A 25,000-nucleotide genomic window follows, 5' to 3' on the forward strand; every position below is an offset into this window, starting at 1 on the left:
GGAAGGCAGAACAGATGCTGATACGTGTTGGTGTACATCATCTTTAATAGAACCGCACATTCACTAAAGCTAGGGCTGGCAATCCACTTGGGAAGCGTTTTTGTTTTATACTTCTCTTTTGATCCCATCAGCAATTAATAGATCAAATGGTTTGACAAATAAATGAAACAGATACGGTATCTGTGTCTAATAAGATTGATATATAAGATTAATATGATTCATGGGCTCTAATAAGCCCATGAATCATAACATTTTGGCCTCGGGAAATTATTTGTTGGCTTACCTGTCCATCTACCTACCTACCTGGCTGCATTCGCGCACTGCCCCGTGCATGCATTGCGCATGACAGGAGTTTTCTACAAGGCTGGGCAAACCAATCGCTAAACCTAGCATGCTATTCCTGTGTTTCGGGGGAGGGGCTTTCAAAGGGCACATTTCTAAACAGGGGCACCATGCCGGGGTAGGATCTCCGGTCAGCCTGTCACCCAGTTGAGAGACGACGCACAGTGTGTCTCTCCTCTACGCACAAGACAGCATCTCTCCTCTACTCACAAGACAGCATCTCTCCTCTACTCACAAGACAGCATCTCTCCTCTACTCACAAGACAGCATCTCTCCTCTACTCACAAGACAGCATCTCCAGCTCCTTGGTGTCCTCGTCCTTCTCGCAGTCCCGGTTCTCCTCCTCGCTGTCCTTGCGGAGGTCCAGCGGCGAGGACAGGTCTGTGTCGTCCGTGTGGGCGTTCTGCTCGTCCACCACTGCATGAGGGGAGAGAGAGGATTGGAAGGGGGGAGATAGAGAGAGAGAGAGAGAGAGAGAGAGAGAGAGAGAGAGAGAGAGAGGGAGAGAGAGAATTAGAAGGGGGGGGAGTGAGAGAGAGAGAGAGAAAGAATTTGAAAGGGTGGGGGGGGGGAGAGAGGGTGAAGGAGACGGATGCAAAGGATAGATTGTAAGGAACAAGGCAGAGGAGAGGAATGCTAAGAAGTGATAAATAAGTAATGATAGCACAGTGTAGTTGGAAGGGTTTGCTCCGCTCCCAGCCAAGAGGGAGTGGGTTCGATCCCCAGAGTCCCACAGTCTGGCCCATAAACATCCTTGAGCAAGATGCTAAACGTGGCATGCATCTTAATTCATTGTAAGTTGCTTTGGATAAAAGCAGGCGCTAAATATAGTTGCTATAAGTAGCAAATAAGTGTGTGTGTGTGTGTGTGTGTGTGTGTGTGTGTAGTGTTTGTGTCCTTGCATCCGTTTAAAGATTCTCATGTCCAGCATCTACTTCCATCGAATGTATTCTTACTACAGCACATTAGAGTATTACTAGAGTGATGTGTGGCCGTGTGGATCGCACCTTTCTCCGCCTGCAGGATGATCTGGCGGATGGCCTTCTTGAGACTGTTGGCCCTCAGCATCAGCTGCTCCTTGCTCTTGAAGAGGCTCGCTCCTCCTCTTCCTCGACCTCCTCGTCCTCCACCTACCCGGCCGCCCTTCTCCGTCTCCTCCTCTTCCAGCTTCCCCTTGAGCTCCGTCAGGCTCTCCTCGCTCACCTCCTCCTCCACTCCTCCTCCGTCGTCGTCTTCGTCGTCGTCGTCGTCGTCGTCGTCCTCCCGCTCCTCCTCCACGATGGGCGGGGTGGAGTGGGGCAGGGGGGGCAGCCGGGACTGGCTCTCCCCGTTCAGGGTCTGGAGCAGGGAGTCCAACTTCTCGTTCAGGATGGAACACTGCAGGGGAGCGGAGAGGTCAAAGGTCACTCCTCTGATGCACGGTCTGGGGTGGAGGCAGTGTTTTGGACAAGGTTTTCCAGTGTTTTGAGTGTACAGCGTTTGGAATCGATGAAGAGCTAAAGCGATCATTAGTGTTGTTCGATGATTGGACATGCTGGTTATAAGATAGATTGGCTTTTTTTGGGCCGAGATGCAACCCAAGCAGTGCTATCGGAGATCAATGCCAGAGCAAACATATGACACAAAGTGATCGTTCAAACACCTTAGTTACAGTAAGAAACTATGCTATACACTAAATAATAATACAACTAAAAGCAATTTGGGGAACCAAAAGAGAAAGAGAGACTTAGATGTCACGGCAAATATGACAAACGCAAAACATATTTAGTATGTGTGTTTCCAAGCTGTGTAAGTGAATCACCACTGACTGGTCAAAGTGAGGTGTGGGCTTACTTTGAGGGACATGCTGTCACACTCATCTGTGTTGTCCACAGTTTTCTCATAGGCTTTGCCCACTTTGGCAACAAAGTCCTTCACCGTCTCACACAGGATCCTGAGAAGAGATGATTGACAAAAGCAGTATCTTTAGGCCTATTTTTTTCAATTCTGACGTGTTTTGAATGTTCAATTGTCAATGAACATTATTATTATAGCTATGCACCAGAAAAGCCTTGATGGACTAAATATACACCCTTTTCTAAATCCCAACTTAGGGGTGACAGTGGCTCAGAAGCTAGTGCAGGGAGGTGCGGTCTGAAGGTTGCTGGTGTGATTCCTGGCTCCTCCTATTGTTGAGGTGTCCCTGGGAAAGACACTCCTCCTCACTATTACTGCTCCTTAAGAACTGGCTGTTCCCTTGGCATGGTTGACACCGGCATCACACACACCGATGTGTGCATGAATGGCTGAATGTGAGGCACTGCTTTTGAAGTGCTTCAAGTGGCCACAGAAAAGCACTCTATGAATACAGTCCATTTATCATTTATATCCCATCCATGTGTACACAACTGAAGGGAAACTCACTTGGCAGAGGAGATGACCACAGAGTGCTGGTCTGAGTTGAGGATCTTGGTGAGATGGGCAGCAACTGAGTCCTCATAGGCTGATATGTGAAGCTGAGGATATAAGAGATGGATACAGCATAAAAATACAAAACGAAGGCTGACCATAAAGGACTTTATTGGTGAGTGTGTCTGTGTGTGAGAGGGAATGAGACCAGGAGAGAGAGAGACGGGGGGGTGAGAGAGAACGAGAGAGAGAGAGAGAGAGAGAGAGAGAGAGAGAGGTAGAAGTAGTGAGACAGAGCAAGGTACAGAGCAAGTGAGAGACACACACAGCAAGATACATTGAGAGAGAGCGAGAGACAAGATGGGGAAGAGCGAGAGAGAGAGAGAGGGAGAGAGAGAGAGAGAGATAGAGAAAGAAGGAAGGAGAGAAAGGGAGAAAGAGAGGGGGAGGAGGGGTCAGGGAGAAGGAGCGACAGGGCGTGCGTGATGTGCGCCATGTGTATTCTAGGGGGGGGGTGTGGCTCCTTGCACCTGGCAGTCGTCCACCCCCTCCGGTGTGGTGGGGCAGCTGTGTTTGGGTGGGATCTTGATCTCGTAGGTCATGATGCTCCAGCGGTCCAGCATCTTGGTGCTGGCCCGCTCCAGCTTCTCCAGGATCTGGGGCAGCTGGGTGTCGTCGTCACATGACGGGCCCCAGCCCAGCACCCGCGCCAGGTCGTTCCCCGTGCCCAGGGGGAGCACGCCCAGCTGGCACTGGAGACACAGGGGGCACAGGAGCAGATGTGCTCGAGACGCCTCGATGCCTTGTGGGGGTATGTGTGCGGGTGCTTTTGTTGGCGTCAGTGAGCGGGGGATTGAGTGGTTTGAGTGAGTGAGTGAGTGTGTGAGTGAGAGAGACAGAGAGCGTGAGTGAGTGAGAGAGAGAGAGAGAGAGAGAGAGAGAGAGAGAGAGAGAGAGAGAGAGAGAGAAAGTGAGTGTGTTCGTGTGTATGTGTGCGTGTGTAATTGGTGTGAGTGTGCATGTTTTTAACTAGTTTACCAGTAATGTCCTATTGATTTAGGAGGTATTTTTAGGACTTTAAACCATCTTGGGCAAGGTAAGGGTGTGAATTGCTCTGCTTTATTGCTCTCCAATAAATGTCAGTATCTGTTATATGTGTGTGTATGTATGCATGTATGTGTTTGTGTGTATGCATGTATGTGTGTGTGTGTGTGTGTGTGTGTGTGTGTGTGTGTGTGTGTGGTTGTGTGTGTCTGTGTGTGTCTGTGTGGTTGTGTGTGTCTGTGTGTGTGTGTGTGTGAATGTATGTGTTTGTGTGTGTGTGTCGGTGTGTGCGTTGGTGTGTTTGTGTGTGGACATGGGTGTCTACCTGTTTGTGGAGGTTCAACTTGTCAATCTCAGAGAGCACCCATCCCACACTGCCGTCCCCGCCACACACCAGTATCCTGAAGTTGTCAAACTTCTGGAACAGACGCAGACTGCAGAAAAACACACAAACAAGGTCACACAAACATATCAACTGTTTTCTGGGATGATAGTTAGTGGATGTGTTTCTGTTTTTGTGCATGGCTTTGTGTGTGTGTGTGTGTGTGTGTGTGTGTAACTTTGTTACGTGTGCATGTGTGTGTGTGGGTGTGAGTGCACGTGTGTGTGTGTGTGTATGCATGTGTTTGCCTGTGTGCATGAGATTGACTGATCAGATGCCTGAGTGTATGTGTGTGCGTGCTTTGTTGCATGTTTGTGTGTCTGAATGCATGTGAGTGCCTGTGTGTGTGTGCGTTGCCTCACCCCAGGTGTGGCCCACCATTGACCAGGTCGAAGACTTGGGCGGGGTTGAGGAGCTGCTTGAAGCGGCGCAGGAACTTCACCCCCTGGTTGTCTCCGCTCTTGGAGTTGACAAACACCAGCAGGGGGCTGGCACAAGACGGGGGACAGGTGGCCTTCCAGAAGCCTGAGGAAAACACAAAACACACACACACACGAATTAGGAAGTGTTGGACCATTGTTTTGGATAAGGCTGTCATCAAGTTTGTTAGTTGGAGACTTCTGCAGAGAGAGGTTTGAAAGTAAAAATAAACAATTTCAACAGTATTAAGGTATACTGTGTTTGGAGGGTGTTTGGTCCAGATATTGTGACTGATGCTATTTTAAGCTCAGAGCATCAATCAGAAGCAGCAGTAAATTCACTCATCCATAAGTTAATTCACAAACCAGATCCCAGAGGCACATTGATAATACAGCGCTTTAATAATAATATTTAATAAAACTATGCCTGTGAGTGTGTTTGTGTCTGTGTGTGCGTGCATCTGTATCCGTGTGTGCACTCGTATCCAACCGCTTCTACCTTTATCCTCACTCCTTCCTTCTACTTTAACTTTTGCTTTTCCTCCTACCATCTAGCCCTCCCTTTACCAATCAGCAAACACATACATACACACACACTAACACACACACACACACAAACACACAGACACACAGACACACACACACACACACACACACACACACACACACACACACACACACACACACACACACACACACACACACTATTGCCTGCTATTCTCTACAGTCAGAACAGTAGGCAGAGAAGAGGGTCGTGTTTGCGGAGGGGGATGGTAGGAGGAAGGGGATGGGGGAAGGGAGGAAGAGAGAGGGTGGGCTTGTCACAAAGGCACGTGCAAGAGCCAGCCCCCTCAGCCAATTACAAGCCAGCTCACCCCCCACCTCCCAGCATGCACCAGGGGCAGAGGGGGATTCTGGCATGTGAGGAGGATGACAGAAATACGAAAGATGGAGAGAAAAACAGAGAGAGACTGAGACAGAGAGCGAGAGAGAAAGAAAACAGAAATGAGGGAGAGCAATGGGCCTCTCTATATTGCTATATCTCTGCTATATTGGCTTATCCCTTTTTTTTTGGGTTTCATCTAATCTGCTGTTCTCCGGCTTCCCCATCGTCTTAACTCTCCTTCTGTCTCTTTTATCTCCCAATGAGCTGACGCCCTCAGCTATATACTGACTGGGCGCCCTCTAATTGTGTTTGTATGTGTGTGAGTGAGTGTGTGCGGTAGTGAGTGAATGAGTGAATGAGAGAGAGATAGAGAGAGAGAGAGAGAGAGAGAGAGAGAGAGAGAGAGAGAGAGAGAGAGATAGAGAGAGCGATACAGCGAGAGAGAGACGGAGACGGAGATGGCGAGAGAGAGAGAGGGAGAGGGAGAGAGGATAAGTTGGGTAAGGAAAACAGTAATCCAATCACCAATGCTTATCAGAATCTGCCTTGCAGGCAAGGATCTGCATCTCCAATGGCTTTAACATGAGCTCTGGCTACAGAGCACACATGCACGTGTGCATTCACAATCAAATGGAAACACACACACAAAGGTGCAGAGATAGTATTATTTGTCCAGACAAAGAGGCAAAGAGGCAATGTGATAAAGAGACAGATAGACACACACACACATACAAACACATACGCCCATAGGAGCATTCACATTAGGATTCACGTGTTCATTCACAAGAGCATTCACATGAGCATTCACATGAGCATGCACGTGAACATTCACACGTTCATTCCCGTGAGCATTCACATGAACATTCACATGAGCGTACACCTGTGCCTGCACAAATGCATGCAGTCTGTTTCAACAGCTTGAAACACAACCCTCACCACACCTACAACCTACACAAGAAGTCTATTTTTAGCCGAGCCAAGTTACAGAGCCATCCTCGCTCTGTAACTTGGGATCGGCTAAAAATAGAGGCGGCTAAAAAATTGGGTGTGTGAGAATGTGCAAACATTCTCACACACACAAACAGTGTGCGTTGTTGACAGTGCTTTTTTTATCTTCCCGACCATGCCAATGAAACAATTCACCACAGAGCTCACACACAGTCACACAAACACACTGCTCCGGTAGATCACCACACTAAAAAAAGGGTAAAAGCCTGGGCAGAAATTATTTATCTTCTTTCCCCCATTGTTTCACAACAGAGAACACCAGGTAGCAGGTGAGGGATAGCGTTTCTGTGTGTGTATGTGTCTGTTTGGATTTATGAAGAGGAGAGAGCTAGAAAGAGGGAGAGAGAGAGAGAGAGAGAGAGAGAGAGAGAGAGAGAGAATGCGGGAAAGGGTCAGGGAGCTAGCGTGTGTAAATATGTGTACGTGGGAGGATGGGTGGGTTTTGAGGCGGATAGGTAAGTGAGTGTGAGTCATCTCATGGCTGCAATGTTCCATCTTCCATATTTCGAAGGGTCGCACACGAGCTTACCTAATGGTCCCAAAGACTAGCCCTAAGTTTGGCACTTGTTTTGTATGCATGGATGTGCATGCGTGTGATAGTGTATCTTTATGTGTGCATTTGTAAGTGTGTATGTTTACTTGTGCACGAGTGTGATTGAGTATATTTATGTGTGTGCGTGTGTACGTGTGTGTGTGCAGGACCCCAATTGTTCGGGGACTCCCAAAGTAGGCCATTGCTGTGAATAAAGTTTTAATCCATGGCTGTTTTGTGTAGTTGTCTAAACAGGATATAGTAACTGGTGTGGTTGCAGTGTGTGCACAGATAAGCATACAATCACAAACAAACAATCATTCAAACATAATTGATGCATTAAAGGATTTATAGAGAGTAAGATCTGAGAGTGTGAGGCGCCTTACCATCAGAGTCAATACTGTTGAGTGCGGTGGGTGGGATGATGGAGACTTTACACTGGCCCAGGGGACATTTGCGCGGGTACAGATCCGTGCACGCTGTGTGGACCTAAAGGAAACAACACTTGATGAGATCCCAGTCAACGGCCTCCTTTCAGAGTTCATGTTTTTACCAGAGTCATCGTACCAATTACAAGTTACAGTATCTAGTACAGAGGGATTAGTCCGCCTCAGTCTCCATGGAATATGTTTATATGCACATGAATAACGATTTATAACATAAATATACATGTTGTAAGTAGTTCAATGTGCACCTCAAACCATCAAAAATATATTCTATGCACATTAATCACATAAATATACATGCAACACATATTTAAATGTGTAAGGGATGCACATGTGTACATAAAAAAAAGTGCTGAATTCATTGATACATTTGTAATCCACACTAATCTGTAATTACAATTGGCTCCCGCCCAAATCTCCAGTGTGGGGTTCATATATAAAGGTGTCACATTGCCATTAATGACTGCTGGTCATTCAGCCCACCATCGCTTTACACCAGAGGCAGCGCCAGTCCTGCAGCCTCAGGACGCTCCCACACGTCTTGTCACACACAGCACACTTGGCACTGACAGGCAGGTTGCCTTCCAGCCACTGATGTGGCATGGCGATCTGCAGAGGAAACACACACGCACACACATCCACACAGGCACACAACCACAAACACAAACACTCAGAAAATAGAAAATAATATACAACGCTGTCTTATATCTCATTCATTTTATTCTCATTAATGTGTCAACGTAGATTTCTGTGAAATGACACACTGATACGGAAACACACACAAACACAGACACACACACACACACGCACACACACACACACACACACACACACACACACACACACACAAATGTACACACACATACACACACACAAACATGTATACACACACACACTGAACATACCCCATCTTCGTCCTCAATGATGTCCTTCCCTATGGAGGCAAGGGTCGTCCATTTGCAGTTATTGGTGGCGCGTACAGCACAACGTTTGTGGGCTTTAAATTTACAAACTGGAAAAAAAGAACCAGACACGATACATTGAGGTGGGTAAGCAGCAGCAAATTAGTTGCCCATGTTGGTTCAATTCTTTAGTGCATGTGACTGTTGATGTGGGTAGGGTGTACGCAAGATAAATTAAAAAAAAAGGAGGAAAGAAAGCAACCCAGAGTGGGCTAACAGCATCAGCGCCGACGACATCAACAAAACGAGAACAAACACCGACTCATCTTTGATGATATCGAAATAGAACCAGACCACACATTACTGGCTCATTATGGACAAGGCAGCACGCACCCACCCTCCCACAAACGCACACACACACACACCCAGATATACATACACACAGACACACACACACAAACATGCACACCAACACACACACACACACACACACACACACACACACACCCACACACACACACACACACCCACACACATCCACCAGCACACAAAAACACAAACACACACCCAAACACACAAACCCAAACGCACACACACACACCCCCACACACCCACACACACAATCCCGCACACACACAATCCCGCACACACAGACATGCTATCTGGTGCCCTGAGCAAAGGACAGACCACATTGTACACACACACACCACACCTGACGGAGAAGACAGACAGAAACACAGAGACAAGATAACAACAACAGAAAGCCCTGGTTCCCCAGGTGACCTGGTTTGAAGAGTGTTCAAACCCACTCAGGCGATCAGCCTGAGTCTGAACACCTAAAGTGGGGGGAGTGTGTGTGAGGGAGAGGATGGGGAACCAGACGTTCCCGTCAGCGACACTGACAGATCCACCAGTCTCCGCGTTAGTCACCTTTCCGTCTAAATGGAGGGTAAATTGATGTAAATAAATGTACCCTGTCGCCCTCCATCAGCTTCCTTGAAGCACCCTCTGTTCTTGATTCAATACAGCCTCACACTCATTAGCACTAATGGTCACATCAAAGCGCCCAGAGAGAGTGTGGGTGTGTGTGAGCCGTGTCTGGTTCACGTCGTATAATGGGAGAGTCTGCTCAGGGCCAATACCTATTCTCTTGCTTTTGGTACGTTGTATACTATGGATGTGTAAAGGGTAAGGATGGGCAATAACTCAATATAACTGTTAATTGTCTTTGGATGGTGTGGTATCATTATGAAATTAAGACATCAACGTATTCTGACGCCCAGTTTCAGAGTGTAAATGAATTACAATGAGAAGATCCACCCTTAAAATGATAAAATACGAGGTTTCACGCGTCAGTGAGCGAGGCAAACTCGTTTAAATCCGGGTAAACATCTTTCTTGTGCAGGGTGAACGATTGGAGGATGATCCTCATTGGCATGCATTACACGTGTGGCTCCCTCCCTACTCACCACCAGCCTGCCCCTTGAGCGGGAGCTATTGTTCAACCCCAAGGGATGGAAATGTGATGCAAATGGTTCACATAAGAGGGCATAGTGGGCGGGTAGAGGGGAGCCTGTTAAACTCTGCCGCTGGCTCCACGATGACGGTTGTTTTGGACACAGAGTTGATACCTGAGAAGTTCACTCAAGGAAATGAATAGAAACCCAGATGGATTCCCATTTCAAATATGCTTGTTTATAAAAATTGATATTGACATTGTCATGCTGATGTTAACAGTGTTTAATGAGGTTAGACCCTCTGACTTTGTTAAGGGTTTTCCTCCGGTAGCTCATATGAAGTATCTGGCCAACTAGCCAGCCAACTAGGTTAGAGGCTTGGGGCATAAAAATGAGTAGTGAATTGAAAAATAGAGTTAAATAAAAGTTAAATAAAGTTAAATAAAATAAATGGGCCGTCTACATGCTCCGGAAACAAGGTGCAGGGTAAATGGGTTGAAAATACAAAAGTCTTCCTTTCATTAGACAACATGAAACCCAATCGCCCATGCCCCACCCTTAACCCTGATACACACACACACGCACACACACACACACAAATGCACATACACACACACACCCACACCCACACACACACACACACACCCACACACACACACACACTTGCGCACACACACAAACACGGACACACACTCACCCATCCAAACACACACACATCCCTACACACATACAAACACACACACATGCGTGCGCGCAGTCAAACACACACAAAAGCACTTTGTTTTCCGCAGACATCCGCTTAATAATTTCCCGTAAAGCCGGTGACCACAGGGCAACCGAGGGGAGTCTGATTCCCGGTCCAAACCCATGTGAGCGGTCACACATCCAGCAGCATCCTTCCATGTCTCTGTGTAGCTCACCACTAAACGCTGTTAGGAAGCATTAGCAGAACATTAAGACGATGCCGAGGACGGGGGGAAACCACGGGGGGGCTGCTAATGGTCACGCTGCCCCGGCCCGGGCCCAGAAAGGAGCACTCGCGAAGAAGAGGTTGCCCGGACCGAGATAGAGCCGTCCCAGACGGGGCCACGCGGGATAGAGATCATCAAACTTTGGCTATGTGGTTGTGTTGGCATGTTGACTGACCATGTGTTTGTTTACACTTTTGTGTCATCTTGTTCTGTTATCTGTGTGCATGCGGGTGTGTGTGTGTGTGTGTGTGTGTGTGTGTGTGAGTTACTGTGTGTGTGTATGTGTGTGCGTAAGTTAATGTGGGTGTTTGTGTGTGAGTGAGTTAGTGTGTATCACGCTGAACAGGGCGTCCACCCTAGTTTATGGCAGTAGGCAGGAAATCGAAGGGAATAACGAGCCACTTTGATTGCTGTCAACTTGTTAGCCGGTGTTCCACGCCTGACGTTAAAAATACTATCTCCTCCTCCCTCGTTGTAGTCCCCTATTATCCACACGCACGCTTCTGATGCTTACCCCAGGAGACACATCATCCCTCTCTCTCGCCCTCATCCTGTGAGGGTTAGGATCTGTTTGCCTCCGTTTCTCTTGTCCCTTTCTCCGTATTAAGATCTAAAAAACCATATTACTTGACTCATATACCCGACTAACTAACTAAAACATATCGCCAGCGAAGCAGCCTATCGCAGCCCATTGTGGCAGCCCATCGTATAGGTTTCTCACTTGTTTCATAAACACAGAGTTTGTATTGCTTTACTGTTGCCTGCTAATCCTGGTGGCTAGCCTGGCTCTGAATGCGATTTTTAGTTTACCGTTTTTGAGCACGGGTGTAGATGTCGTTATAACAAGGCTCTCTCTCTCCCATTCTCTCTCTCTCTCTCTCCATCTTTATGCCACTCTCTCTCTCTCTCCACCTCTTCCTTGTCCTCTCTGGATAATAGAGGACCTCCTTGTAGTAGATAATAAGCACCGGCAAAAGAGGCTCTTGTTGCCCACGCTCATCACGTGCACTAATTTAGACTGTGAGCAGGCCACACTCTCTCACACGCTCACACACACACAAACACACACACACACATGCACACAACCAGAAACACACACAAACACACAGACAAAATGCACACAACCAGACACAGACAAAAGCACACACATCACACACACACATACTCACTGACATATGCATGTGCTTCGCACCCACACGCAAACAACCGTCACACGTCACCACGCGCTCACACACTCCCAGTGAATATATGCACGCACACTGGGCAACATTGGCCTAATGAGAACGAGAGGAGTATATGCAGATGGCGCTCATTAGGTTCTGCCTGGCTGTCGACCGACACTTCACCGTGCGGCAGCGAGGGGCAGGGACCCACCAACCCAACACCTCTCACCTCCCTCCCCGCCCTACCAACTCAACCCACCCGTTGCACGAGCACCCGCCCCCCCCCACCCCCTATACACCAGCCCCGCCACCCACCGCGCTGTTCACAGCTGAGGTGCTGAGGTGCAGACATGACTAATCACCAGACGGACACCCGAGACCGATGGATGACTTGAGAGGAAGACGACGACATGGAGATGGAAGTGTGAGCGTGTGCGTGTGTGTGTGTGTGTGTGTGTTTGTGTGGCTAGGTAGGGGTATTGATCACACAGGTTTGCATTACTGTGAGTGTGTGTGTGCGTGTGTGTGTGTATGGGTGGGGTTGTGTGTGTGTGTGTGGGTGTGTGTGTGTGTGTGTGTGTGCATGTGTGCTTGTGTGTACATGTGTGTTTGTGTGTGCTGCTGTGGCTGTGGGTGTGTGTGTGTGTGTTTGTGTGTGTAGGGGTTACCTTCGCAGGACAGGCCGTGGGAGGTGACCCCGGACAGGCTGTCCCTGCAGACGTTACAGAAGGTGGGCCGTGCGTGGGAGCAAGCGTACCAGTTGTGCATCCCTGAGAAATGTTCCACGTTGAACTGTGCCGTCTGGCAGAGAAAATAAATGATTGACAGCATTAAGGACAGTATTCACAATGACACGGTGAAGTATACTTTCAAATACTTTCAGGCATTAAGTATTTGACTCATGTCTTGGTATTCATGTCTTGTACCGTGATGCATTGCCAATGCATTTGATTTTGCGCATCGAAAGGTGCTGTGGGTAAGATTTAACTGATATGATTTGAGTGTAATGTGTTAGAAATGGCACAGGGATCTGTCAGCTATTAGAGAGAGAAATGTTATATCCGTTTGTAAAAGTGCCTTCCTCTGTATCATTTTTCGTTCCAACCTCCTTACTGGACAATCAGGGCATCTCATCCATGATTGGTTTGGAGAATAAACCAATCAAAAAATCTATAGATTTGGTTTCACTATTCCTCTCTTTTCTGCTGTCTCTCTTTATATCTCTCCCACCTTACCCACAGCATCTTTAAGCTACAAGATCCCCTCTGTGTTGTCTGTCAATGGTCCATTATAATTCAAACCTTGTCTTCAGTCTAACCAAAATATAGAGGCCTCACAGCTGCACATAGACACACTCTGGTTATCCAAGCTCAACTGATCCCAAGTCTGGACTAAGTCAGAGCCCATCAGGAGCAGCAGGAGCCCGCTGTAGTATGACACACACAATTATTAAAAATAGCCAGGCTAATGAATTCAACCTGGAGTGAAGACAGCGTCTGGTAGGTCAGCTCTGATCTTGTTAGTCAGGTACAATGATAGGGCACATGAGATGGTTTCGTTCTAAAACAAATGACTAATCTCCTAAAGCAATCCCTCAAAACACGAGTATTTATCTATGTGTAGGCTTCTGTCTCTCATAATGAGCAGAATATATTCTCTAATCTCAATGAGACCAACCCGGGTAAACAAATGCTCAATACAAAATGAATAACCAAGCGAGCGCCCCACGTTATTATCTCTAGAACACACTGCGGTTTCATCGTAGTCTAATCTTCCTCCCACGGTCCAGAGCGAGAGTGAAGGAGGAGGAACGTGTCCGAGCCAGAGCCAGTCCACCCAGGCGGGTGCTAGCGGGCGCTGGTAGAAGCAGAAGCACCCTATAACAGCAGTCAGGTGAGGATGTGTGGGCGTTGCGCCTGTGTCGGGCCAGCCCCTGTCCTCTCGACAGGTAGACTCCTCACAAGCGCTGGGACGTGTGTGTCCGATAGAAAAAAGAAAACACACAAACATGCGAGTGCTGCCTGGAATCTGGTATTGACCCACCTAAAGTGGGGATTACGTGAGCCACTTTTGTTCATCTTTTAGAGTGTGTGTGTTTATGTGTGCCTGCCTGTGTGTGCGTGGCTTAGTGTGTGTACACACAACAGTAGTATGTGAGTACTGGGGGTGCTGCTGCATTGCAGTGCAGTCGAAGGGGGGCTGTCAGGAACAGGGTCTCTTATATAAGACCCCCTCTCCTTCCCTCCGTCCCTCCCACCCCTCCTCACCAACACCCTTAAATCAAAGCCTCTCTGAACGTGTTGCACTGCCTCGCTGCCACTCTCCTAGCCGTAACTCTGTCACCAGATGCCCAGCTCAGCACATACGTATTACAAATACTTACGTCACTTACACTTTTTCATGTAAAAATAGATCTTGAATCCCTTCGGGTGGGTGTGGGTGTGTGTGTGTGTGTGTGTGTGTGTGGGTGTGTGTGTGTGTGTGTGTCTGACTTAAGCAGACAGTCATGCTGTTTTTATGAAATATTTATGGACAACAAGTTCTTGAATCTTTGTTTTTTGTGCTGAATGCTGTCATCTTATTATTCTTGCATATTATCGTTTAGACATTTAGACACTGCCCCACCAACCCCCTTTCGCTCCCCCAAATTCTAGAAAGGGTGGGCTAGCGGCCATCCTTCGCAAAGTGTCTGTCTGCTTTTGTTCGTTAGCATCTTGTCAGGTGTGTGCCGCTGCGTCTACAACACGCGTGCGTGCGCGTGTGTGTGCGTGTCTGGTGTGCATGCGTGCGCGTTAATGTGAATGCGCCACTCAGCAGCTGTGGATAAACACAACCACTGCGGCCCCCCTAAATGTGCCCGTTATATCACACTCTCCCCACTCTCGCCCCTGATGCCCCTCGATTCACCGAACTTGAAATAACAACACCGGTGGGAAGATCCCAGTCTACAACGCGCCTCTGAAATAACAACCGAAACAAAGAAAAGAAGGACAGAACGCCTCGTGCCACGATCTCCGATGCCGCGGTGGCACACAGTGTGATTCAGTGTGTGTGTCTGTTGTGTGTGTCGATTGTGGTGCTGGCAGGGGTCCCCTACCTCGTAATGCTCCCGGGACTGGACCGACTTCAGCGAGCTAATCCAGTCCTCCATCTCTTTCCTGTTCTCCGCGCAGAGGATGAGCCTGCGGAACGGGGTGATCACCTGCACACAGAGGGGGAGAGACGGAGAGAGTGATGGGTGGAGAAGTGGACGGGTACGGAGGAGGGGAGAGGGATGGGGGGGGGCTGATTTAGGGGGGGGGGGGCTAGAGAGCTCGGCGGGAAAACAAGAGAAAAAAAAAGCGAGCGAAGGAGTTTTTGGTCTTCTCTGTCAGCCTGCGGTGCCAACTGAGCGGAGTGAGCAATCGGTTCTGTCTTAAAGGAGGAAGGGATGAGCAGCCACCCCTCCCTCCCTCCCTCCCTCACGCCCTCCCTCGCTCTCTCTCATCCCTGCGCTCTCTTTCTTCTTCCTCGTCCCAATGCAATCTTAGTCTCTGGTCCCTGGGTGACTCTCTGGTTGGCCTACTCCTGCTGTCCCATCACACCTCCTAGAGCCTCGGACTGTCCCTGATGAACACTTACCCACCCCAACTCTCTCTATCTCTCTCTGTCCATATCCTCCTCTCTCCATCTCTCTCTCTATCCATCTCTCTTCTATATCCTCCTCTCTCAATCTGGATTTTATTTTTTATTTTTCTATCCAGCCCACTCTCCCTCCCTCTTTCTCTCTGTCTTTCGCTTTAGCCTCCTCTCTCTCCCACTATTTATCTCACTTTCTCCCTCTATTGCTCTCTTCTCACTATTTGTCTCTTTCTCCCGCTCTCTTTACCTCTCTCTCTATGTCTCTCTATTTCTCCCTCTCTCTCTCCTTCCATTGCTCTCTCTCAATCTCTTGATCTTCCTCTCTCTCTCTCTCTCACTCTCTCTTTTTCTCTCTATGCTTTCTCCCTTTCTCCATATCTCTCTTCCTCTCTCTATCACTCTCTGTGTGTGTGTGTGTGTGTGTGTGTGTGTGTGTGTGTGTGTGTGTGTGTGTGTGTGTGTGTGTGTGTGTGTGTGTTTCTCTCTCTCTCTCTGCCTGGGCTGCTGCTTTGAGGCAGATGTGTGCTGACAGGCGAAACGCCTCAGCTAAAGCTAAGAGCATCTCTCCCGCCTCGATCTCCCCTCATCTCCACTCCTATGTTTGTGTGTGTGTGTGCGTGTGTTTGTTCGTGTGTGTGTGTGTTTATTTTTTAGGACAGTATCCCCCTAGATGAGCCTACAGACATGGGCACCCCTTCCGCAACGTTTCCATTCATTATTCATTAATTTTCCTCTCTCTCGCTCTCTTTATCTCTGTTGCTTTCTCTTTTGTGTTATAACTATTACTGGGTCTCCCTCATGTCATCCCCATCACTGACACTGCAGAGGACTGCAGAGACTGAGATTGGGGTCTTCACACACAGAGACACACACTAAGACACACACATAGTGTACACACACACTCCATCATACATACACACACACACCTGAGGAAGAAGCTTTGCCAGCAGGCCACAGAAAACGCAAAAAAAAACAAAAAATGAAAGACAAAAAAAAACAACACACACAGGCAAGCTCACAGATGCACACATACTCGCACACACACACACACACACACACACACACACACACACACACACACACACGGAGGAGGGCATAATACATCCATTGGTGAACTCAGAGAACAGTTTTCAAGACAGAGGAAATATGTGTGTGGGAGGGGGTGTCAGAAGAGTTGATGAGCCTAATATTGCAGATCAAATAAATGCTGGTATTGCACCTCTTATGATAAGCCTTGAATAACAACCCATTGTGCCATATGCGGGCTGACTGCCTCACACATTTATAGTGCCAAACTGATTTGAAAACTGTGTGAACACCTGACCACTTTTTTGCTATATTAATGTTGCATGTGGTGAAAAGAAATATACAGCTGTCCTGCTTGGCTGAATAGTTAAACGCCTTTTAACACACACACACAAACACACACACACACACACATACACGCACCCACACATTCACACATGCACAGGTACACACACACATGCTTGCAAACACGCATACACACATTCTTTATTTTTAACAACTGCATGCAAACACAGACCAGAACACACGCACACAAGCTCCCAGGAGATTATGATGTTGCTTGGCTCTCAGAATTAAAATGCAGGTCTGTATAATATATATACATATATATGATATTATGTCAACCTTGTAAACCACAGAGTTCAAGTTCAGCCCTCACCTTCACTGTTAATCACTACTTTATTGTACCAATCGGCTGATTAAGGCTGTCCGCAACCAATCAATATTGGTTGACACACCACTTAAAGAAACATGCACACCTCCTGGTGTGCATGTTTCTTGTACAACAAAGCCTGTGTGTGTGTGTGTGGTACTATCTAACTATCTATTATTCTTATCATGGATTTCAAAACAGCTCCAATGCATGTTAGCTAATATTCCTACAAACACAAATCATTTTAATGCAATTATATTTAAATGACAACTACACTAGGAAAATATACCTGGAATTATGAAGTAGGTATTTCTATGGGCATTTTTTCACAAATTCTTTCTCCCCCTATGTGTGTACATGTATGTCTGCATATAATATGTGTTATATCTCATGCATAATTCATGTCTCGCGTTATGTAAGATCCTTGCTGGTGCAACAACAAGAGTATATTATTCTCCTTGCTATCTTCAATTATATCGTTCACTTGATAAGTCTATTCTCTACCTCTTTGTCTCTCTGTTTCACAAAACAGCAACGGCATGAAGGACCGGTAAGTGTGGCTTTGTGTATGGCGGGGCGCATTGAACACAAGCAATTACTGGTTACCATAAATACTTGCGTATTGCATATCAAAAAAATCTCATCCTGTTGGTAAGCAAGTGTGTATGTATTTTATGTATGCATATTTCTTAGTGACCGTGTGTGTGTGTGTGCGTGCGGGCGTGCGTGTGTGCGTGCGTGTGTGTGTGGGATGTTGCGGACGGGCTAGTGATCAGATTGGTTGCCAGGGGAAACAGGAACTGCTGTTTCTTAAAATAGCCCATGGCATCCCTCAAGGGTGGAAAAGCCGGCTTGACGGACGCCCTGACCTATGGGATGCTATAGGTCACACGTTATACTGAGCGCTGTCGTCCCTGTGTGTGCCTGATTGTATTTGATATACGGATGACAAAGACCACGGCCCTGTTTCAACAGTGCCAGGGATTGTTTTAGGTGAGGCTTCATGTCAACAACAACAACAACAACAACAACAACTAAATTTACGTTTGTTCTGCAGACTAATATATATAATAGAAGCAGACTTCCCACAAGCTGGTTGTTGCCTTCCATGGTGGACTCATGAATGTGCATTGAATGTCGGTTGGAGAAGCTACTGTGTGTGTGTGTGTGTGTGTGTGTGTTTGTGTGTGTGTTTGTACTTAAGAAGAACCAGTAGACACTGCAGCCTGCTTACACTAACAATCGTGGCTTCATATCTGGCTCCAGTGTCTCACATAGCAAACTGACTCAAACTGGCTTTGGTTCGCAACAGGCAGGGACATCCGTCCGTTTTCATAGATACACAACCAAACACGAATACACAAACACACCAGCCTCTTTTGTGTTAAACAACACAAAAACTGGATGTGACTCAAGCAATCCAGGCAGATATGTAGCAGAAAGTAATACAGCACCAACCTAGAGAGAGAATGAGAATGAGAATGAGAGAGAGAGAGAGAGAGAGAGAGAGAGAGAGAGAGAGAGCACTTCGTAGTGGGTGAGATAGAGTTTAATGAGCCGGATCGTGTGAGGACTTCGCTAATGTGTATAACCCCCATATTCACAATCACACAAACAGACAGACACACACACACACACACACACACACACACAGACACACACACACAGACACACGTATACACAAGCACGCTTACAGACTCCCTCACTGCAGAGTGGCTGGCTGAATGTGCACACACAGGCACGTACACATGCGCATGTACATCCAACATACACACAGATTCACACGGTCAAATGACTTCATCAACACAGGCTACTGCAAGCGGTTGCATTCGTGTGTGCACTTAGCTATTTTCTGTCTCTTCTTAAACACACCACATACACACACACAAACACACACACACATTCATCAAACACACAAACACGAGCAATGCAAACTACATTCTAATGCAGGAACGGACACACGGGAATAACATTTATACACCAAAACGACGCATAATAACACAAAAGCACAAAAAACGCAGACAACGGCACAAACAAGATACGATGAGCGCAGCTCAACACTTGGGAATTGATTTTCCAACAGCCAGTAGAAAACGAGTTCATTTGATCGAGCCCACCGCAGCGGCTACCACCAACCTGTGTGAAGGAATTCAGCATCACTCATCCTTCACGGACAAGACACACAGACACACAGAAACCAGCCTCCAGACAGACCATAGCAGTCGTAGCCAGACACAAGGACAAACCTGTGTGTTTCCCTTCTACCCCTATGACCAGAGCTTAGCCCTGCAATGCCTTCTGCGCAGCAGTCCCCCTCCCTCTCTCCCCCTCTCTCTCCCTCTCTCTCTCTCTTTCTCTCTCTCTCTGGCGGCTCGCTCTCCATCACAGTCGGAAAGGCTGTCCACTGAAACCCGGTCTCGCCTGTCTGTGTGCACGGCCGTGTGGTTGATCATTAGAGCGAGAGAAAGTGAGAAAATGAGAGAGCGGGAGAGATTGCATGAGCATACACGCAAAAGAGCGAGCGAGATGGAGAGAATGACAGAGAGAATGAGCGAGCGTGGTAGAGAAATGGTGAGAGAGAAAGAGAGAGAGAGAGAGAGAGAGCGAGAGAGAGAGAGAGAGAGAGAGAGAGAGAGAGAGAGAGAGCTAGAGAACACATCTTCACTGCAGCTGAGGTGAACCGTCATGCACAGCGTGGTAGATTATATAGGAAGTCATGTCACGTTACCTTCTGTTAGAGTGCAGTGTCCCTCTCCTCTCCCGTCCTTCCCCTTCTCGGACTGCCTCTCTCTCCTCATCCCTCTGTCCCGCGCTCTCCTGCTGCTCCCCCTCCCACCTTTCTCTCCCTCGCTCCCCACTCACCATGACTCTCTCTCTCCCCCTGCCTCTGCTCCCCTTCAAATCACATCTACACATGCAGCCACACACACACACACACACGTGTGTGTGTGTGTGTGTGTGTGTGTGTGTGTGTGTGTTTCACTGCGCCATGTGACATCACTTCAGGATTTCCTCTGCCGCTCTGCCTGATGTGTCAGGCTACTGTTTCTCTGGTTCTCTATTTTCTCCACGGTGTGATTCCGTGCCGCTGTTGTTCTCTTGAGCAGTTCTCTGGCCCGAGACTCTGCTGTCCCCTGGGCTCCCCCCGCCCAGTGTCAGGCTAAATTAATCTCAACACGTCTCTCTTCTCCTCTCTCTTCCTCTCTCTCTTCCCTCTTTGTCTCCCAGCCGCCGCTTGATTTGCCTCTTGTCTCCTTGAGCCCCTATCCTACCTATCTCCCTCGCCCACCCGTCTCCTCCTCCAGAACGTATTGTAAAGCCCTACTACTGTACAATCCTCATTCTCTCCCCATCTCTCTCGCCATCTCTGTAATCACACCATCTCCCCATCTCTCTCTGCATATCTGTATCACACCATCTCCCCATCTCTCTCTGCATATCTGTATCACACCATCTCCCCATCTCTCTCCATCTCTGTTTCACACCATCTCCCTATCTCTCTCGTCATCTCTGTATTTTCCCTCTCTCCATCTCTATATCCTTCAAACTCTTTCTTTCATCGTGCATTTTGAACTCAACAACAACATGACTTCATGCACCGTGCACGCGCATACACACACACACCCACACACACACCCACACACACACACACACACACACACACACACACACACAAACCCCCACACACACACACTGCAGAAGAAGAAGAACACTGCATGTGCTTGCCCACGTGCCTGGAACACCAGCACAGGATCACACACCCAAACACACACACACACACACACACACACACACACACACACACACACACACTCACACACACATGCACGCACACACACACACATGCACAATCCCACACACACAAAAGCAAACCTAATCCCATTTATAAATATGGAAGCATTCATGATATCCTAGGCGCAGTGTTCAGGGATGCGCTGAAGGCGCTGCTATAAATAGCCTCACACTCTCCTCTGGGCCCTGTTCTCCTGCAGCCCCCTCCTCCTCCTCCAGTCTTTTTATAGCCATGCCAGGGGAGTGGACGGCAATTTTTAGCCTGGACAAGCCCCCTGCTTCTCATTGCTGCTCTGTCTCCTCGCATCCACACAGATGACACTCAAAGTGTGCTACCCACTCCATGTCCAAAACACACACACACACACACACACACACACACACACACACACACACACACACACACACACACACACACACAGACACACACACTATCCAGCCACCCACTTCATCAGTTTTTTCCCAGAATGCATCCATTCATAGCAACATCCGCTGCCGTCTCCCTATAGATGCGGCATTGGGGAAGTCAGAGGGAAACAACTGACGCCTGGCTGGGAAAGGTCCTCACGTGTCAGCAGCTCCTAGTCTACTAGAGAGTTTTTTATAGGTGAACCAGGGGGGCCGGGCTGGAGGGAACCCCAACCCGCCCACTCAGTAATACAAATGTATGCAGTCTAGTAGTCCACCTGCACGTTAATGTAATGTATCAGAGGATAAATAAATGGCTAAAAGCATCTGCTAAATGACTAGATAGTATAGTTGTACTGTGATGAAGGGATTAGAGAAGGAGAACTTGGAGAACCTGTGTCGTGAGCGAGAGCAGGCATTGTATAATTTGACCTTAGATCAACTTTACACACACGAGACCAGCGTGTTGTTACGAGCCTAATTGGGCCAGGGGTGGGCCCCCTCTTCATTGTGCTCGCGTTGGCCAGCCAACCTGTACACACGCGTTGTAACCATAACAAGCTCTCACCGTGAAGCTGTTGTTGACATTCTTTGTGCTGGACTCTGCAACGCTGGCATCTGATAGGTCCACCTCGTCGAAGATGAGGGACTGCGGAGGGGAGGAGTGGAAAGAAATGAGAATCAAGAAGGGCAACAGGATAATATTGTGAAAACATTCCCTCTTATGTAACGGTGAGGTGACACCATTAATTCTACGTCTTAACTTAGACTACGGGTGGACGCAGGCAGGATGAAGGATGTGCTATTCGACCGTAGCAAAGCAGCACTTCACTACACAGAGGGGAATGTCTTACATGAATAGATTAAACACTAAGGTAGAAGTCTAAACAGTAACACAATAGCAGTTCATTATTTTCCTTGGTAAAATAATATGTGTAAGAGCAGCATTGTACAAATATGGACTGCTAGTATTAGTATATTATAAGTATTGCTATTGTTATAAGTAATAATAAAACATGGATCAAAACATGCACAATGTGACCACAGACCCTATTCCAAACATTATATGTGACACAAAGAAGCATTTTAATTAAAAAATCTAAGTGGTTTGTCCTAACCATGTTAAAGTGTTCTCAGCCATCTAACTCCTCACTTTTCAACAACCACAGGGAAACGTGGCCCATCCTCACTGTAGCATAACCTTAAAGGTATTCCTTCATTTTGTGTGGACCTGGTTTGTAGTATAACAGGGGTGAGGGTTAATAGAGGGACAGACTCATCTCTACAATAAGGTGGAGGAGAACACCTCAAAGTCCTACAAAATGCAACAATTGCACGATAGTCAGATTGAAGAAAGTCAGACGGTCGGACAGACATTCAGGCAGACTGACAGAAAAGATTTGCAGAAGGACAGGCTAGCAGAGACTGTAAGCGTCTGAACAAGATGGGCTAGCGGAGATCTGAGCACAGCTTCACTACGAGGAACACAGCTGTGCTCTTACACAGCCAGAGGCCAGCAAACTACTGCTAGAGGAATGTCAGCTCTGGATGTGTGTAGGTGTGTGTGTGTGTGTGTGTGTGTGTGTGTGTGTGTGTGTGTGTGTGTGTGTGTGCATCTGTGCGCGGACGTGAGAGTATGTGAGTTTGCAATAAGGAGTGGGGGGGGAAACAATACTTTTTAACACACACTCTCTCCAGGGATTGGTTGAGGGATGCCATCCAGTTTATTTTGGTGCATGTGTGTGTGTGTGCGCGCGCGTGTGTGTGTGTGTGTGTGTGTGTGTGTGTCTTTGTGTGCCAATACAACAGCTACACACCGCCCACTCTGCCATTATGGTACTCTTGTTGCTATGCCTTGGTGTCACGTGTATGTTTGAGTGTGTGTGTGTGTGTATGTGTGCTTTTGCGTGTGTGTGTGTGTGTGTGTGTGTGTGTGGTACATCCTAAGTTGCGGTTGGAGTGTGACACACTCCTTCTCCCTCCTCTCTCACTCAACATGACACCCCCCAGCCCCAACCCCCAACCCACCTACACACACACACACACACACACACACACACACACACACACACACATTGGTCCTGAGGGTAGCTGTAATGGAAGCTGACAGTGAAGGGTGGAACCAGGCCAGGGACGAGATCCTCTGGTTCTCACAGATCCAGAGCCAGGCTGGGAAGCTGTGTCTCCATCGCCGTCTCCATGGCCACTACAACTAGCCTCCCTCCCTGCCTATACCTCCCTTTCTCTATATCCTGCTCGTATGTACACCACACACACACACACACACACGCATACACGCACATACCGAAACCCAATGCAAGCTTTAACTCAAAAATATTTGTTATGTATTATTTCTTTGAAGTTGGTCTCATTAAGATTCAACATCTCTATTTTGTGCTCAATGAAATGTAACCACTTATTGTTTACTAGTAAAAATGTCCAGTTTGTTGAATGCATAAACTCGGACGTGAGACTTTGCTCATAGAGCTAGCAGATAGCAAGGAGATCCAAGAGAGAGGGAGAGAAAGAGAGAGAGAGAGGGAGAGAGAGAGGTCAAGGGGGAGGTCATGAGGAGCCTAAAGGCCGCTGAGACCCAGCCTCCATGATGGATGGCAGTGGAGAACAGGCTCCTCATGTCGGGGCAGAGGGCAGCACAGTCAGCTCAGGCGTGTTGGGAATGGACTTATCTATGACGACACATACGCTTTTGTTTTTAATTATGCATCATGCAATATACATGACTAAAGTTGGCAGAAGCATACTACCACAGTCTATCCTTCTTATAGCAGCTAAAGGCGTAAATAGGAGCAGGGGCTGGCAAGCGACACACAAACCCTGTGTGTACAAACACTCTCAGTACATTAGGTACTATGAGGACCTTAAAGAGCCAGTGAACCCAAAACCTTTTCTAGGCACTCAGACGTGTGGAGCTCCGAGGTTAAGGCTCACTGTACACATGTAGTATAACACTACGGTGTGGGTGGATGGTGAAGCTCCGTCTGAGCAGCGATGTACTTAATGTCCACGTCCAAGTGTGGGCTAGGATTCCCGGACACTCAAAGTACATTGCTACGGTGTGTGGCGCATTTCATGATCAACATTGCTCATAATAACTCTCATACACAATGACGGTGCTCAAAAAGTGTCACAAAGTGTGTGTGGGTTGTAACCATGGTGATAACACACCCGCCTCTTTCCTCAAACTCTTAACTCAAACTTTCATTTTTTATCTCATGGTGTTTGAAATTCAGCTGATACTGTGGGTTCACTGGCTCTTTAATGCACCAGTTTGCAAAGAGAGTTTGGGTTGCCCAACCCTGGCATTGCACGTGCACTAATGTCATATGGGGGCTAAAAAAGGGAAATTAGAAATGTCCTAAACACATTGCTTTCCTTAACAGAAATGACAAGGAGAGTTTGTAGAAAAACTAAGATTAAAAGTGACCTTAAGGCTGCCAGGGTGTTCAGATACAGTGTCAGATGAACCACATTGAGTCGTTGTAGGAAATATAAAATACGGACGCCCCATATGGCATGGATGCCACGACAGCCTATCTATAC

At 47.6% G+C, this 25,000-nt stretch overlaps 1 protein-coding gene across 5 annotated transcripts in view; it reads right to left on the bottom strand.

Annotated features, from left to right (window-relative positions):
- dgkh (diacylglycerol kinase, eta) overlaps positions 1-25,000 on the bottom strand; it is a gene marked incomplete at its 5' end in the record, with an annotated part of 49,519 nt that overhangs the window by 13,559 nt on the left and 10,960 nt on the right. For all 5 annotated transcript variants that reach the window (XM_079731225.1, XM_079731223.1, XM_079731226.1 and 2 more), the window contains 13 exons: positions 628-759; positions 1,350-1,719; positions 2,176-2,275; positions 2,746-2,837; positions 3,261-3,482; positions 4,100-4,208; positions 4,519-4,681; positions 7,388-7,490; positions 7,931-8,056; positions 8,353-8,459; positions 12,609-12,741; positions 15,038-15,142; positions 22,008-22,088. In XM_079731225.1, coding sequence (XP_079587351.1) covers positions 628-759; positions 1,350-1,719; positions 2,176-2,275; positions 2,746-2,837; positions 3,261-3,482; positions 4,100-4,208; positions 4,519-4,681; positions 7,388-7,490; positions 7,931-8,056; positions 8,353-8,459; positions 12,609-12,741; positions 15,038-15,142; positions 22,008-22,088 — 1,843 coding nt within the window. The remainder of the gene's footprint in view (positions 1-627; positions 760-1,349; positions 1,720-2,175; positions 2,276-2,745; positions 2,838-3,260; positions 3,483-4,099; positions 4,209-4,518; positions 4,682-7,387; positions 7,491-7,930; positions 8,057-8,352; positions 8,460-12,608; positions 12,742-15,037; positions 15,143-22,007; positions 22,089-25,000) is intronic.

This window comes from Pollachius pollachius (assembly GCF_949987615.1).
Source record: "Pollachius pollachius genome assembly, chromosome: 3".
NCBI lineage: Eukaryota > Metazoa > Chordata > Actinopteri > Gadiformes > Gadidae > Pollachius > Pollachius pollachius.